Here is a 17,944-nt window from a genome sequence, read left to right on the forward strand (position 1 = left end):
AAAATTGGACAGTTGAAGACTGGAAAAATGTTGCCTGGTCTGATGAGTCTCGATTTCTGTTGAGACATTCAGATGGTAGAGTCAGAATTTGGCGTAAACAGAATGAGAACATGGATCCATCATGCCTTGTTACCACTGTGCAGGCTGGTGGTGGTGGTGTAATGGTGTGGGGGATGTTTTCTTGGCACACTTTAGGTCCCTTAGTGCCAATTGGGCATCGTTTAAATGCCACAGCCTACCTGAGCATTGTTTCTGACCATGTCCATCCCTTTATGACCACCATGTACCCATCCTCTGATGGCTACTTCCAGCAGGATAATGCACCATGTCACAAAGCTCGAATCATTTCAAATTGGTTTCTTGAACATGACAATGAGTTCACTGTACTAAAATGGCCCCCACAGTCACCAGATCTCAACCCAATAGAGCATCTTTGGGATGTGGTGGAACGGGAACTTCGTGCCCTGGATGTGCATCCCACAAATCTCCATCAACTGCAAGATGCTATCCTATCAATATGGGCCAACATTTCTAAAGAATGCTTTCAGCACCTTGTTGAATCAATGCCACGTAGAATTAAGGCAGTTCTGAAGGCGAAAGGGGGTCAAACACAGTATTAGTATGGTGTTCCTAATAATCCTTTAGGTGAGTGTATATACACAGACATGCCCTCAATTAAATAACTACTTCACTAAAATATGAATTTCATTCATCTGCATCAAATACATGAAAACTTTTCAAAAAGTTATTCTTTCCACACCTTCAACACGCACATGTACAGCAGATGCATACAGTAACCTTCACTTGAACATTCAACAGCTGGTGTGTTCACACTTCAAAGCGTTGATTAAACTGAGGGCGAAAAGGCAAAATAAATAGAAGAAAACTTATGTGTACGTCGAAACCACATAATATTTAGATGGTTTATGAAATGATTCCTACAAAAAGGAAAGCTCTCCTGGCAAGGATAAAACTCGATCACTGACCTCAAAAGTTCATAAAACATTCTGAATTATTTAATAAATTCTAACAGTCACATACATGTTTTGTATCACACAGTGAATTGATTGCTTTTTATTATTTTGAATTTATTGTATTTTTCTGTTATGAATTAGTGAAAAGAGAGGAGGTTATTTTATTATTTATTTCTAGATGATTTATTGGAAATTTACAAAGAAAGGGACCATCAGATGAGCACTAAATGAGATAAAACAAAAAAAAACAAATACAGATAGAAAGAGTACTAATAGTGTTGGTAGGTCTATACAGTCAGAACTATAATGGCATAATGGGGATATTTTGGGAATATTAATTTAATTTTATCAATCAATAAATTCCACTAGAAACAAACCTTGTTGTATTATTTTAATTTAATACTGTGAAGCTGCTTTGATACAATTTGTATTGTGAAAAGCGCTATACAAATATACTTGACTTGACTTGACTTGACTTAATGCATTTCATATCGTCTGAATCTGGGAATTTATTCACTGTGCCAACAATTCAGTGTCTTCACCACAAGGAGGCAGAGTAAAGCTATGCTGGAAATGGGTCTTATACAAATACACAAGAAATTACTAACCTCAAATAATGCTGAAGATGACATTAATTTGAAGCTAATGTAGGATAGTACAAAAGAAAACTAAGTACAATTTTTAAATAAATGTGAATGTCCAAAATATGATATCCCGGCTTTGACATTTTATCAAAACAAGCTTAGGCAGAATAGAGCTATGTAAACTTGCTTTGACATTGCATCCACATTCCTCAGGTACTTCTTTATGCACATGTTCTTAGCAAAAAAAAAATGTATTTTGGAATATTGAAGTGACTTCTTGCTCATATACTGAGAGGTATTTTGTAATGCAGATTTTGCTGTATGTTATCACATCTGCTGTTTATATTAAAACTGCTCCAAACTTACCAGTATAAGACACATTTTAACAGGGTGCTCTTCACAGTCAATCATAACATACACTGTATCTTTGTTGCTGAGGAAGAAACATGTGTTTTTGCTCATAATCATACGTATATATACAGGCAATTTTCTTAAACTGTCCAGGGCTGCATTTCTCAAAAGCATTGTAAGTCTAAGTAGATCATAGAACCATTGGCACCAATGGTCTCTAATCAACTTACAATGCTCACAATGCTTTTGAGAAATGCAGCCCAGGTCATCAGACTATCATCACTGGAAAAACCAAATGAAAAGATGTATAGTATTGCATAATAAAAGTTCTTTATTTAGCCTCATCCATCAAGCCATTAATGTAAGATACAGAGCAAGGACGAAACTATATGTCACAATTCACATTTTTGTACTTTATACCGAGGTTGATATTTGAATAATCATTTATACAAATAGAATAATACAACAGCATACTAATGAGGCATGTATGGCATTAGTGATTGCTTTTTAAACATGTTTGTACTGCACTTCAGTTAAGTGTCCAATGGCTTGAATGTCCATTTAAGAATGTTCATTTCAAAAGATGGTAGTGTTTATTTCATTCACTGTGTTCAGAATGACAATTTTACTGGAAAAAAGGGAAAGGAAGCTCAATTTGCTGCATTCCATTATTTGCATTAAGCACTTCCTCAAATGCTGTTGAAATGTATTCAAATAATTGACCTAAAGGAAACAAAATGCCAAATACAACGATCCCTTCAAGGTCATTTGAAAACTCCAGCAACTTCTTGTAGAAAGTGTTAAGGGGAGCAGCAACAGCTTCTAAGATGTCGGACTTCACGCTGTCCACAAATTCTTGTGCTTTAGCAACAACCTCTTGGATCATCTGTCCTAGTTTCTCAAGAAAGACATCAAGGCTTTCCACTTGCTTCATCACATCTGCCACCATAGCTAGGAGACTTTTCAGCGTACTTCTCACTTTTTCTTTAAACTCGGCTACAGTGATGACCTTGCCAGTGGGAAACACCATTTCAACTTTGTTGAAGTCCTCCATGATGGGAGAGAAATATATCTCCAGGTTGTTAGCAAGTTTCTCCAGAATTTCTGCAATTACAGATTTGATTTTCGTGCAGATTTCAGGCAGTGTAGCTTCATCCATTCCAGGCAGTTTGTATTTGGTCTCTCTCAGGAAGTCGATGACAGCATTAATCAGGACCTGGATGTTCTTTTGGTACGTAACAACTACATTTCTGAACAGTTTAGATAGCTCACTGATATCTGGGCTGGCGTTGAGAGCATAACTGCGGACATCTGCATAGACGATTTCAAATTCTCTGAGAATCTTATAAAGTCTTTCACGTGGAATAATGAGGCCATATTTTTCAGCAAATCTTGTAATGCTTATTGAGATATCTGGTAGACTGTCCATCAAGCCTATGGACACATCACGTGCAGCCTGTAAATTGTAGCTGACCAAAAGTACTTTTTCATCTCCCTTTGGTGCAGCTCTGATGATCAGAATGTCAACATCATCCTGTAGTGCAGACTGCAAAAAAAAAAAACACACAATGATTACAATATAGACAATCATGCAAGTGCAATTATGTAAGTGCAACCAAAAAAAAAAAACAGAAAGCAAAAGTTTCTAACATGAATTAATAGCTTGGTTTGAAATAACAAAAGAAATGCCACTTACTGCATAACGGCTGTAGATCCTCGCATTCATCTGGGATGGAATCATTCCTTGAAGCTGGAAGCCAAGGTGGCCAGCTGTCGGTGTAGAGACCGAGGCACTTATACCATCTCTTCGAGCAGCATAGCGAAGGTTTACATCAGTGAATGTTGGGCTGGTGATGTCCACATTCAGAGTATGGCTAGGATCACTAAACCAGAAGTAATAATTAATAATTCAGTTTTACGAACATAATTTGTTATAAACTAAAGAATACTTGTAGTAAAACAATATTTTTACTTTAATTCAGTATAAAGTCTGAAGTTTTTTCATTACCCCATGCGAATAACATTGCTGATGTCCATAGTAAAGTCAGCATGTGTAAGTACAGCATTAGCTCCTATAACCAGGGCTTCATTCTCCATTGTAGTACTCATAGAGCCTGTTTTGTGTGAAAGCAAAAATCAGTTAATCACACCGCCCATTCTTAATTTCTTCTTAGAAAATATTAGTATCATTGAATGATACACATTTATTTATTTATGTATTTGTCTTTGCAGACACTTACTGTCAAAATCGTACTGCAGCAACACAACTGGTGACGTGGCTTTAGCCTTGAGAACAGTTTTGTAGTCTGGGGCACTACCATCTAGTTTAGCAACAACATCTATGGTGCACACTGGAGAGATGAGTTTTGAGGTGTAATCAAATTTCTGCTTGGGTACACTGAGCTCCACTACCAACACCTCAGAGAGGCTAAGGTCACCAAAGGTACTTGGTTGAGACGAGTCAATTTTCACATCAGCAACCAGTGACTTCAGAAGCTCCAGATCAACTGTGGCCTGACGAGTATGAACTCCCTTTGTGGTAAAACCTCCGATATTTGCTTCGTTATTGAAAGAAATTTTCAGCGTAGCATAAACATGTTCAAGAGCTGTCTCCACAGACAGGTTTTCATCCACATCAAATGCCACCTTTAGATCTCCATAATTCATGTTGCCATCGCCAACCGTCTTAAGAGCATATCGCAAACTATTACCATTCATATAGATGGATTCATCATAATTCAGAGATCCCTTCACGATACCACGGTCTAGGAATGTTCCATCAATGGTACCCTTTATGAGAGTCTCAGCGGAGATAAATGTAGAAGTTCCTTCACCTTTCATGATGTTTTCGGCATTTCCCCTACCAACAAACTTAATAATGGGAATGTCAAATGTATACTCTATCGTAAAAGTGGAATCTATTTTTGGTTGGGCCTTGGCGTCAACAGTAAGTTGGTAGTTTGCTTTAGCTGTAAGAATAGGTAGGTTAACATTTGCAGCTGTGGTCACAGACAGTGCAGTTTCAAAGTTATCTGGGTTCATAGTTACAGTGCTTTCATGGGTTCCTTCAATGTGGCGATTTTCCAGGAATACAGAATTGGCTAATTTGAATCCACTTTTAGTGCTCAGACTGCTGGTACCTACAAGCTTTGCCTTCAGTCCCTCAAACTCAGAGGTAGTAATGGCTCCAAATCGAATTACCGGGTTATCCTTCCCATAGATTCCAGCATTAGCATTAAGGCTGAATATAGAGGACTTGAAAGAAACCTCTGATTTTAAATCGCCCAGAGGAGAGACATTAATGAGGCCGAGATCAATAATGGGTGCAGCTTTGCTCTTCTGATAGACAATCTTTGCATCGAGATCAATGACCTGGTCAAAGTTGGTCAACAGATTCTTAAGGCCAGTTTGTTCATATAGGTTGATGTTGCTGATTTCTGGAGTGTCAATAATCATAGTTATGGTTGAAAACTGGATAGGTGGGATACTGAATGTGACAGTTAGGAATTCCAAATTGGCCTCTCCGTTTACTGCTGTGTAAATGCCAGCCTCATCTCTGTTGTTGGCAGCTGTAAAGTTGTGACTGTATCTGTATTGGTTGAAGCGAGCAAGTGCCACAGTGCTCAACTTCTGCATGTCCTTATTTATGATGACACTATAATCATTCTGGAGATCAAACTTGGCAGATTGTTCTACGAAGCTGAGCTTAGTATTAGCCTTGTTCTGGAAATCAAGGACCACCTCAAAGGGATGCACTAAGATGTTGAAGGCACTGGAAAGGGTACCACTGAGCAATCCATCAAACTTTGTGTCATAGTCTGCCTTCATCTCTACCTTCATTTCTCTGAGATTAGCCTTTCCAGAAGCATCCAGCAAGTAAGTGACCTCAGTAGGAGTACCACCTTCAATACGGGCATTAAATTCGATGTAGCTCAGGGCAACACCGTCAGCATTTATTATCTGTTTTATTTTTGAAATTCCACTGTTGCCATCTGTAGAACTGGTTATCTGGAATCTTGTTGGAGTAATAGTCATAGTTGAGGTACTCTTTATGGTGATATCATCAGACGTGTCACTCACAGATATTTGACCCTTGACTTCTTCTTCCATGTTCAGAACGATTTTTAAACCATCCTGCTTAAGTATGAACTCATTAGTGTAAGAATGGTCACTGTTCCATGAGTACGCAGGAATGCGTACCTTATCAGTATATACTGTTTTAATATTTGCAGACATTCCATCCTCCAGCGCAAAGAAAGCCATGTTAAGAATGTCAGCACTAAAGGGGGCAGTAGTTACCTTCACAGTGCTCTTGGACGTAGCCTGGGCTGAGAAGCCATAGAGTGACACTGAGGCTTGATGGTCAACAGCTAGGATACGGTGAGTGATCTTCAGGGTTTCAGCAACAATCACACGACTCATCTTAGGGATGGCAACCCGAGCTGTGGAATCCAAGCTATATTTAAGGATGTCATATTCAGATGATCCATATGAGGTAATTTGCCCTGTGAATTGAGGGGTTTCTGCACTTTCAGTAGAGTTTAAGAATTCCATGGTAGTTCTCATGTTGAAAATTGGAATGGTGACTCTAACCTCACCATACAGCTTTCCAAAGCAGGGCATCATGATCTCATTAGGGACTGCAGGGAGTGTGAATTCTGGGATCTTTAGATCTGAGAATTTGTGCTTAGTAATGTATTTAGGAATTGCAGGGAGGGAGATCTCTGGAAAACTTATCTCTGGCAGTGTGATGGCAGAGATGTCTGGCAGGTAGATAATTCTAAGGTCGCCAAAGATGGCATCAGCAGATGGCACTTCATAGTTGACAATGAAGTTCAATAGGTCTAATAGTCCCTGCCTGATATCATCATACTCTATTCTGATTGGTGGCACAGTGTAATATTGCAGAATAGTAAACTCTGGAAGGTCAATCAATGTAGAAGGGAGGTTGATTTCCAGAAGCTTTTCTAAACTAATTGTTAAGGAGGGTACAACAAGGTCAGTGAGTGGAAAAGTGAAAGATGGGATCTCGAATTCAGTTGTTTTCAGTCTTATTTTGACTCCATCACAGATTTGCTTTAACTTGTTGACAAATGCCTGATCTTCAAGGATGTCTTGGATTTCTTCCATAACAGCACTGCATGCGTCTGTTGCAATGTCCACTACATTAGTGTAGATACCAGTCACTTGCTTCAGAGCCTGGAGGATAACCTCTCTGATATCCATGGCCACAATTCTCATCCTGAGGCTTTCTGCAAGTGCCTCAAAGTCAATGTTTACTATAACAAAGTCCTTGAGTTTTTTGACCACATCTGCAACTTTGACTGCTCTCAGCTCCTCAAGGCAAGCACTAAGAGATGACAGAGCATAACTGACAAATTCTCTGATTGCCTCAAGCTTTTGCCGAATCTCAAATGACAAACTCATGGTGTAAAGATCATTTATTAATTCCTTGATTTTCTGGTTGGCCTCATCCACAAACACATTGTAGTCAAATGATCTGATATAGCCGATGCAATGGTTTAGGCAGTTGTTCAAATGCTCAATGATTTCCTTTAACTCTGTTGTTTTCAAGTAGGTGATCGCCTTATCCAGCCGCTCTACGACAGGGATCAGAATAGATTTCAAAGTGCTAGCAAGAGCCTCAACAGTTTGTTCTATATTGAACTTCTTGATTAGCTCAGCAACCTTTTTCAGAATTTCTTCAATCTTCTTGTCAACCCCAGATTTCACCAGAATTTCTCTCATGTTGCTGTGGATGGCATTCAACCTGCTTCCTAGTACAGTAAGAAATTCTTTTGCTTTTTCAACAGTCTTGCTGATTTCCTCTGTAGGGATTTGAGCCACCAAATTGTTTGCATAGTCTCGGAAGCTGGCAGAGGTAACAAAGTTTTTCACATCCTCAATGAACTTTCCTTGGTCAAAGCTATCAGCAAACTGTTTTAGTTCACCCGCAATCTCCTCCAGTTTGGATTTAATAGCATACTGTTCCTCAAGATCTAGCAAGATGTCAATGCTACTGCCCTTCAGTCTCAATACATCAATCTGCTCAATTAAAGTTTCAATAGCCTCAATGACAGCAACAACTATGTTTTTTACATTATATTTCTCATTGAATGCATTCAGTACTTCTGTTAGTCTCTGTATTGCAGTGTCAGATAGTGTGCCACTTGCAATCATTTCCCTCACATATTTTTCTATCTCCCCTACACGAGTGTCCAGTTCAGTGATGAGCTTCATCACAACAGGGTTTAGATTAATCAGAGAGGCCTCCAGGTCATCCATAGTAACTCCATACTTGTTATAGAGAGCAGTCAGGTCCTCGCTGATCTTAACAATTCTCCTCTCCAGATTTAGATCCTTCACAAAATCACTAATGTACTTGGCCAAGTTCTCAATCTCTGCAATAATATCTTCTCTGTTGATATAATACTGCATGGCTTCAGCCGTTCTCAAAAGTGTAATTTTCATGTGTTGCAAGACCACAGGAAAATGCTCAATTAATGGCAGGCTGAAGACACGACTGTTTTTATCATATTTTAGGAAGGCTGAGAAAAAGTGGTCTTGGTTGTCGGAGTCAACCCTGTTGAAGAGGTTTGTCATGATTGATCCAGACCATTCTAATCCAAGTCTTTCAGGGGTATTGTAAGCACTCGCATCTTGGCTGAAGACATGGTTGTTAACCTTAGATTTTACTCTCACTGTTGCCTTCTGCTCAGATGGGGTCAGGACAGTGTCAATCTTATTATCAAGGTTGGTTTCAATTGATAGACCATTGTCCAGATTGTGAGTTGTTGAGACTCTGCATTCGTGCGAGTGTGCGAAAGCAAGTGGTTCTACCTTCATAAGAAATTTAGTGTAAGCTTGTGCGCTCTGTTTTCCATACAGATACAAATCACCGTCTGTATTGGCCATGGCATCAACATTGAATCTGAAGGGAACAGCAGTGGCGTGAAAGTTACCGTCAAAGCGTAGGTACTGAGAGTTGAAACGGGCATCACTGCCAAGTGTGACTGAAAGTCCAGCAACCTCGATTTCTGTGTTATGACTCATGTGAGATCCCATGAGTTTTCCAGTAGTACCACATTTGGCGGTGGCAACCAGATCTTCATATCTGATCTCATATGTGTGCTTCAGCTCTTCTTCGTCAGAGGCAAGCTTCCAACTGCCAGTCAGTTCAGCTGTGTATGGAAGTGCCTTAAACTGAGCATCATTAATCAGGTTGATGTCCAGAACATTCAGTTGATTGCTGATTTTCACTGAAGTACTAAATGGCTCAATCTGAAGGGAGAAGTCATGCTTATATGTTCCATCATTGCTAATAGCGTTAGAGGTGAAATCTAACGAGGACAGGGAAGCAGACAGAGAATTTGTATTTTCAATTGTTAGTTCATCAAATTTGCCCTTCGTCTCAACTGACAAGGAAAGTTTTGAAGTGTCGAGGGCTCCATTGAAGTTGTTCTCAAGTGACAAAGGCATGAGAGGGCATTTCAGTAAGGTTGTGCCACTCGTGGTCAGGCCATCCCTGGTCAAGGATAAGCTGCAAATATGGGAAGCTGTGTGTTCAACCAGATTTGCGGAGGCATCACCTTTTACATCCAGCCCATTTCTATCTAGTGCTGCTATAAACTGGGAACGGATGACATTTCCAGCAGTCATGTCAGCACTAGTGTCAATCTTAATGTTAACCAAATCAAGACTAGCACTAGCTTCAGCTACATTTTGGATGTTCAGACCGAGAGCCGTTGACCTTGTATCTGACTTCAGAGCAAGCTGAGACCCTTTATAGGTAACTTTAGCGTCATGCATCAGTACACCCTCAAATGCAGTTGTTTTTGATTTGACAGAGAGCTCTCCATTGGCAAACGCTGCTTCAATCGTGTTCTCTGCTTGGAAATGGTCTGAGTCTACTTTCAGTAAGGAATCAATTTTCGCCTCTGGCTTGAATGGAAGTAGGATAAGTGACTGCCTGAGAGCAACTTCACCATTCAGAGGACCAGCCTTGACAGAACCCATCAGGTTTCCATCTCCGGAGATCTCATCCTCATCAAATCCAACCTGGCCTGTGTGTTCCAGAGAAATCTTCAGACCCAAGGGACTGTTTGCCTCAATCTTGCTGCTTGATTTCATCTTGATCTTTTCAGCGATTGTCATTTCCTCAAAATAAGTAACACTGGCGTCAATGAGCTTGTGATCAAGAGATGATTTCATCTCAACCCTCAAAGATTCTCCGGGTGTGCCTGCTGCTAAAGCTGATCCTAAACATAAGCAGAATAACATTCAAGTAATCAGTATTTCATTACAGATTTCAGAACATGGTTAGTAAAAAATATAGCTGCAAATAAATATTACAAGTACCTTCTACTTTAAAGGAGAGGAGATCCACTGGGCTTGTTCCAATGACTTCAATCTTGGCAGAATAGCTTGGTTTCTCATCAAGTTCCCTGCCAGCTGAAGCTGTTGCCTCCATGTTGTAGAAGTTGCTGCTCAGCTTGCTGGACACCTCTGCAATTCCCATGAGAGGCAGTGACACAGACAGACTCTCGGGAACAAAGATCTCTGGAAGAGAAATCGTCATAGGAGCAACCTCCAGACCGATTTCTTGTAATACCAGGTTTGGTGTGGTCAGAGCAGCAGGGAAGTTGAAATCTCCAAGAGATTTCCCACCAAGAGGAATAGGAATAGAGATAGTGTAATAATTCTGGCCAAACTTGTATTTAGCAGCCCCCTCACTGTTAAAAAAAAAGATATAATATATACAGTATATATGAATGTACTTAACATTAGTATGTGTATACTTAATTCTTGTTTCTGCATTTTGAAATGAATTGTTATATTACTTGTTATATATATACTCACGCATTCAAGAACAGTTTCTTAGGGAAAGTGAATTCTGGCAGGGCAGGAATCCTAAAGTCCTGGACATATGGGATGTCAGCAGCAAATTTTTCCAGGTAGGCATTTGAGGCCTAAATGATTATGGATATAGTGTTATATTATAATATAATTTCTATATATTCGATATTTTATGGTTTGCTTTTCTTATTTGTATGACTTTATAGGTTTGGGGAACTAAGGATTTCATTTGAATATACCTCAACTGATTGGATCAAGACATCACGGATCTTCATACCAGATGTGCCAGTCTGCTGGTCAAGAAGATCATTGACTGTGGCTTTGATGGCATCAATTGGAATAATGTTGTGAATCTCAGAGCTGACATCAGAAGTGACCTCAGCCTCAATCTTCTCCGCATCTAAAAAGAACATGAACATTTTTTAATATAGCAGAGGATTTCCAGTTTATTTGCTGAATTTAAGGAAACGCAATTAAAATTTGTATACGCAAAGACATTTGTATAATCTCAGTAAGTATACGTTTTTAATGTTTGCCTGACAGACTTAAAGTTTAAGAGAGTCTAAATAGTTTTATAGGCAGTCACATTAAAGTTACTCATTGAATTTGAAATTAGACATCATCTTCCTTTGGGGCATAACTAATACAATTCAAATTCTCTGAATTCATGAATGAAAGCGAGCCATTTCTAGAATTCAGAATTTGCTTTTATCTGAAATTATACAGTATCTGGAGATCTTGTGATACTTTCAGTTTTAGAATGAAAGCTTGAAAATTTACCGTATTTCAGAATGACTTTCTGAATAGAAGTCGTCATCTCAGGGAGCCTTAGGTCACTCTCAAGCTCTACTGTAAGGACCTCAGATTTTTGAAGTTTTGCAGTTACTTTAGCATCAGTCTCAAAATGAGGAATGAGCAGCTGAACCTGCAGCATGGCATCCTTCATTGACTCTACCCTAAAAATTGAAGAGAATTTTAAACCCTGAAGTTTATTTGTACAATGTATAATTATCAAAAATATAACTTGTTATTGTCAGAACATATTTAATATAGATATGTACATACTTAGCAAGGGCAACAAGAGATCCTTCAGGTATGTTCTTGTTAATGTAGTCAATCTGGATGGAATGTGTGGCCCTGCTCTGAGTTTCGCGGTCAACTGCATGAACCCGAATTCCAGCTTCCAGGTCATAGTCAGGAACTTGGAGATCAGCCGAGACGCTGTATTTCTGTCTGTCAAACATCAGTTTGGCTGAGCCCTCAAAAGATATTCCTAATATATGGAAAAAGAACAACATTTCAGTTGATGAAGAAGTCTAGACATTTTATTTATTTTGTGAAACAATGCTTTACCTTCTGCCTTCAGACCAAAAGTCACTGTGTCAACCTTGTTTTCATATTCATAGTCGACAGTAGCTGTGTATGCAGAAACCTCGCCAGTTGGGTGGATCTCAATGGCAAATCTAAATACAGGTCAGTATTCACATTTTAGCATTCAAAAAGAAGCAAGAAAACAATCAAACAAACAAGTATTTCCCTTACTTGCTGTCACCAGTTAAGGGGAAATAGGGACTGGCATCACTGGAAAAGGCATTAGAATACTGCAGGGCACTGCAGTACTTAAAACCAGGGAAGAAAGGAGTGCATTTCTTTGCGTTCACATGTTCCATCATGGGTGGAATGGTCTTGGTTTCAGTACCAGTCACTGAGAACAAAGAGTTGCTGTGCAGAGAAAATAAAATTCAGAATTTCTATAATGTATCTTTAGAGCAATTTGACACTTTTCTGTGTTAACAGACACGTCTTACGTCACACTGATGAGTGTAGTTGGAGTTTGGGGTGTGGGAATGGTCAGCTTGAACTGCTTTTTGTTTACAGCAACCTTTACACTCAGACCGCTCTCATGGTAGATGTTAGTATGCATCTCTAAGCCAGACTCGACATATTCAGGTAAGAGAGCCCCAACTTCAGTCACAAACTCAACTCCGGCAGATGGCATGAAAGCCATCTCACTCTGTGTGAATAGACAAAGAAATGGGTTAATTAGGTATAGCTTGTAAAACTCTATTTTAAATTTTAAAAAAGTTATACCCATACCATGTCAAGGGGCAATTTAAGTCCTCCCTTCACTCCTGGAGTAAAAGTACCAGACAGGGCGATTCTTAATGGAACTCCAGTACCAGTAGGTAGATAAAACTCATTGTCCATGAAGACGTAGTGAAGGAAAAGGTTGTTGTTTACACTTGAGAAAAGGGTCCTTATGAACTGTAAAACAAATCATTCACTTGTTTATATATGTATACATATTTATGACCATGAAAGTACACTTAGACCTTTGACCATGATCCTTCTTCATTATTGTGGGGTTTTAGAGCATGGCAGATTTGCTAAGCACTAATATTTGTTTTAAAGCAGTGCACTTACATCAGTAGGGAACATATGTAAGAGTCTATTAGTCAGAAAAGTAGCAGAGTAGGCCATGCTCTCCAAATCCTTGGTTTTGAGATAACCCAGTTCAGCACCCAGAAGCCTCAGGTAGATCATAGCCTCTGGATTATCCTGAACCTTCAGTTTCTGGATAAGCTTGTTCACATTATTGCTTATTTCCTTGACGATGTTCTCGGGGACCTAGAGTGAGAAGGGTACGTGAGTGACACACCAAAACAAAGAGAATGACATCAATGTTGCAAAATGTGGAAATTCATTCATCAATTTGAAAGACCTTTTGTGTCTTTATGTTATTCCATAGGCTTGGGAACATGCGCTGCATAATGTCATTGCCTTTGAACACGCTGTCAGCTGCATAGTTAATGGTCTTCTGCATGGTGTCACTGAAGAATCCATCAATACCAATCAGGGCATCAACCATGGGTTCCAGTCCCTTACCATTCAATCCAATCTGTAAGTAAGAACAAAAAATAATTTAGTTATTTTAATTTATTAATTTCGATTATTTAAAATAATCGAGTAAAACGAAGGGGGAAATTTAAGAATGCAGAATAATCCTGTACCTCAAACATGTCTATGTCATTTCCGAAAGCATTCATGGTCATCTCCAGGATGACTTCATTGGGCAGAAGTTCCTCAGACTCGAAGATCACATTTCCCTCTAGAGATCCAATCTTGTAATTGCGAGAGTATTTAGTTGGATCCGTGACAGATCTGATCTCATTTCCTTGAAGGGCATTTAGAATCTTTTCTCTAAGTCTGAGAAGTAAAAGAGAAATTAGATACAGTTTTTATACTCAAAAATGTTAAAATGCATAAAGAGTTCTACTAACTCCTTAGTCTCTGGTGCTGTGGAGCTCAGGATGTTGCTGATGTGAGAGTTAACAAAGCTCATAGCCTGACAGTTTTCATTGTTAGGCAGAGCAGCAACCAGCTGAGCCAGTTCAGAGGGCTGAGGGTCCTTCATCACAATGAGATAGGCAGCAATACGCTTCGGTATCGGAGCAGCAGCATCAAAAATGACCTTCATTAGCACCTCTCTGCCCTGTTAGATATACAGCAAGTTTAATGTTAGCCAAACATAATTGCTTTATATTTACTTATTACATTTATTATTATTTTGAATTGTTTCAATTAGTTAATATATCTAGTTTACCTCTTCAGGGACAGAAGTTAGTCTAAAAGCTTGAATAGCAGCTTGCTGGACCTCAGGGGATGCAGCAGGTTGGTTTATGCATTGGATAAACGCTGATTTCAGAGCAGGGCTTGCAGCTCCGACGGCAACAGCCATGTTTCCAATGATCTACGAGATTTCAAGTACAGATTTCTATATCCACATATCAGCTGTTATTTTTAACTGGGTGAAGCATGCTTAATGGAAAAGGTTGAACATACCCTCAGGGACAAGTACACATGTTCCTGGCTCCCTGTGCAGTCGCCAATCTGTTCAAGGGCAAAATCAGCGACTGCCTTGATCTCTGGGGTGACACTTCCTTCAACTTTATAGAGCCTTGGATAAGACAAATTAATGAAAGTTTAAATTCACGCATAGATCAAACAACATGATTATTGTTGAGATGTCCTTGTTTTCTCACCTCCTGACAGCATTGCTGAGGCCATAGTAAATGGGCTTACTAGCCTTGAACTTGGCCATCTCTAGCATTTCCTTGACAAGGTCTCCAGATGGGTTGGGCACCATTCCCATGGCATACACTGCAGCATCAATTTCTACTGAGGAACTGTCAAAGGTCCTGAGAACCCGCAAGATGGCGCTGGTGCATTCTGGTGTGCCACACTGGAACAACGCCTGGTACACCAAGGGGCGAGAAATCTCCAGGGCCTCAGGTAGACCAGCGCTCAGGCTTTCAGCATTCATTTTGCGCACTGTAGCGATAAGCTTGTGAGCCAGGTGGGCTCTGTTATGTCCATTTGTGGTCTCAGAAAGCCCAGCCAGTTCCCTTAGAACAGACAGCATGGCCTCTTTATCCTGAATCGGATGGACTGTGCCAATGCTGCCGTCGAGGTGCAGGGTCTTCATGTTGGCTACATCTATAGATGGGTAAACCAAGAGATCAGGATTACTTCTGCTCACTCTAAATGCATCCTAATTTAAGTGTCTTAATGATTGCTTACCATGCTCAAAGATTCTGTCGTTGTGCACAGACACTCCCACCAGAGTCAAGACTTGCTTTCCTACATTAGTAACTCCATACTTTCCTCTGTTGATAATCATAATGAATTAGCAGAGCAATAAAACAAATGATGAGTCAAAAGTTAAAAACACATAGTTGTTAATGAACTCACTTGTAAGAGAAAGGCACAAGCATGTGGTTTTCAGTGCAGGAAGCAGATGTCATATGCTTCTGTGCATTATCAAACTTGTAGTTGCAGGTCTGGCTGCTCCTGATGAGCTGAGCAAGTGGGTAGTGCTGTGTGATGAAAAAAGCAAGTAAACGCATTATTGAAACCATCAGATGACCAGCACACAGTCCTTTTGTCTTATTCAAAGACTGGGTGACTTACCATGCCTGTGATAAGGGCCAGGGGACTGGTGTGGTCCTTGACAGGGCTGAAATGGTCACATTTAGACAAGTCTCTGTTGAGGGTGACATCAGTGGCAATGTCCTCTCTGGCGTTCACGGAGTACCCTGTCTTGCACGCACCGTAGATGGTGGGCTGGTTTTGGGGAAAAGTTGTAATGGATTAGTAAATATATATCAATCTTTTAACAAATGTAAACTTTTTTGATGTTTCAGAGTTAATGGCTGACCATTCTCCTGTTTCTGTCCTCCTCCAGCACAGGCACTGCAAGGGCAGAGATTAGACCCCTCTTGATGTTTAAAATGTTGACTGGTTCATCATCCTCTGGAAACAACTTGATGTCATCGTCTCCCTCAACGGTGAACTTCAGTGGGTTCCTGAGAATTGAGAGGTCAGTGTTTATTTAACGCGATCAGTTTCTTCTTATCTGCTCGGTGTAGAGTGCCTTGATAAACATACTTCTCCATGGCAGCCTTGAAAGCATCTGCACCAGCAGATGGCCCAAAGATAGGACTTCCTCCATCATCAACGTCGGTCGCCTCACTCAGTGTGCACTCTGTGGTGCGCACGATGAAGCTACATGTGCGAGGGACCTCAATCTCAACCTGTTTAAAAGAGAATATGTATGAAATTTTAAGTTTTGTTCAAAATGAAAATAAGAAACAAAATATATAAATACTGACAGCGTCGACATTTATACCTTGCATCTGGCCTTGGGACCATTGATTGCTCCATTCAGGGCATTTAGAGACTCTGTTTCGTAGGTGTATTCATACTTTTGAAAGCTCTTGTACCTTTTGGCCACTAGGGGAGCACAAGTCACATCTTAAAAATCTAGTATACAGTACTACATGACTCACAACATTAGATTGCTTTTCAGATTCTACTGTTAAAGTAACTCAAAACTTAAAGATGATTTTTATTCCTGATAAAGAGCACTAGATAATATATACTGTATATGATTTCTTATAGACCATTTATCTTTTATTAAAAATGTTAATAGTTTAGCACTTACAAAGGCATGGAAATTCCTCGTCTTGAGCATCTAAAGTGAAAAACAACCAGGAGTATTATACACAGAAAAAAATTACCATTACCATATAATAATATTACATTTTATTCATTAAAGGGATAGTAGACACAAAAATCACCCTCACCCTCACCCTCAAGTTGTTCCAAACACACACAAAATATATTTTGAAGAATGTCAGCAACCAAACAGGTTACCCATATTCGTCAAAATATCTTCTTTTGTTTTCACTTGAGGGTAAGTAAATGATGACAAAATGTTCATTTTTGGGTGAACTATCCTTTCAACAACATAAATATATTCAAAAACACCAAAAATAACTAGCGAATAAACATTATTTTGTTTTATAGTTTATCATCTATGATTTTTTGTTTAATGCTGACATACACAAATATTTTATACTATTTTCCATTCTATAAAAACAAATGAGTATGATCAGAAATGAAACATAAAACATACTTGTATATAATCAAATATATAAAATCAAATGTATAATATCAAACCAGGAGAGACATTTAAGAATGAATTCTTATTTACAACAACAGCCTGGCAAATATATTATTAAAAAAGTACATTATTAAACAAATTCCACCAGTCACAAATCCTCAATAGTACTTACTTATCACGGCTATTGCACACAGAAGCAGCAAAAGGCAGAGCTTATTGTCCCCCATGATGGGTTCAGTAAAGCTCTTTCCTTAAGACCGTTGTGAATTCAGATGGAATCTGCTGTATTACCGCTGTCTAAGACCTTATATATTAGGGTAGGTCCTGCAGGAATGGGAGGAGAGATGGCAGTTTTGAAAACAGTGAAGTCCCCGCTCCAAAGTTCATATCTTGTGCCTCTGTGGCAGGACAAAGGCAACTGTTTCATGTAATGTCAATGGTCTTTCAAATAGAGAGAAAATGCTTTTTTCAAGGAACACTTGCTTTGCTTGGTCTGTTGGTTGATTGTTTGATTCATTCATTTAGCATTTTCCTCTCTTTAGTGTAACCTCTTATTGATACACAGAGAAAATGTATTTATTTATTTACTAAAGAAGTCATTACATGACTGAAGGTTAAATTTGTACCAAAAAAAGTATTGTAGTTTAAAATATATAAATTCTAATCTACCTTTTAAATATGTAGCATCTCAACAACTTCCGTACGGCTGCTCT

The 17,944-nt window shown here is 39.2% G+C and overlaps 1 protein-coding gene across 1 annotated transcript; it reads right to left on the bottom strand.

Moving 5' to 3' along the window:
• Positions 1 to 2,222: 2,222 nt before the first annotated feature.
• On the bottom strand, positions 2,223 to 17,529 carry apobb.1 (apolipoprotein Bb, tandem duplicate 1). Its single transcript, XM_079888766.1, has 28 exons — positions 17,404 to 17,529; positions 16,770 to 16,799; positions 16,455 to 16,558; positions 16,214 to 16,359; positions 15,984 to 16,131; positions 15,737 to 15,889; positions 15,518 to 15,642; positions 15,347 to 15,432; positions 14,809 to 15,262; positions 14,609 to 14,723; positions 14,370 to 14,516; positions 14,047 to 14,258; positions 13,777 to 13,972; positions 13,488 to 13,664; positions 13,190 to 13,393; positions 12,863 to 13,030; positions 12,574 to 12,779; positions 12,308 to 12,487; positions 12,119 to 12,228; positions 11,831 to 12,038; positions 11,546 to 11,721; positions 11,005 to 11,165; positions 10,769 to 10,878; positions 10,268 to 10,641; positions 4,150 to 10,167; positions 3,918 to 4,023; positions 3,606 to 3,792; positions 2,223 to 3,455 (listed from the first exon to the last, which is right to left on the bottom strand). Exons 1-28 carry the CDS (start codon positions 17,456 to 17,458, stop codon positions 2,535 to 2,537), a joined length of 11,277 nt encoding a protein of 3,758 aa, XP_079744892.1. The 5' UTR covers positions 17,459 to 17,529; the 3' UTR covers positions 2,223 to 2,534.
• Positions 17,530 to 17,944: the final 415 nt, after the last annotated feature.

This window comes from Squalius cephalus (assembly GCF_949319135.1).
Source record: "Squalius cephalus genome assembly, chromosome: 12".
Taxonomy (NCBI): Eukaryota; Metazoa; Chordata; class Actinopteri; order Cypriniformes; family Leuciscidae; genus Squalius; species Squalius cephalus.

Bases quoted from the DNA above. Each gene is read 5' to 3' on its own strand.
- apobb.1 (XM_079888766.1), bottom strand. From the start codon at position 17,458: ATGGGGGACAATAAGCTCTGCCTTTTGCTGCTTCTGTGTGCAATAGCC. The intron at 12,229-12,307 runs GTAAGGGAAATA...ACCTGTATTTAG, and splicing joins CCCTTAACTGGTGACAGCAA to ATTTGCCATTGAGATCCACC. The intron at 3,793-3,917 runs GTAATGAAAAAA...CTTCTGGTTTAG, and splicing joins AGCAATGTTATTCGCATGGG to TGATCCTAGCCATACTCTGA.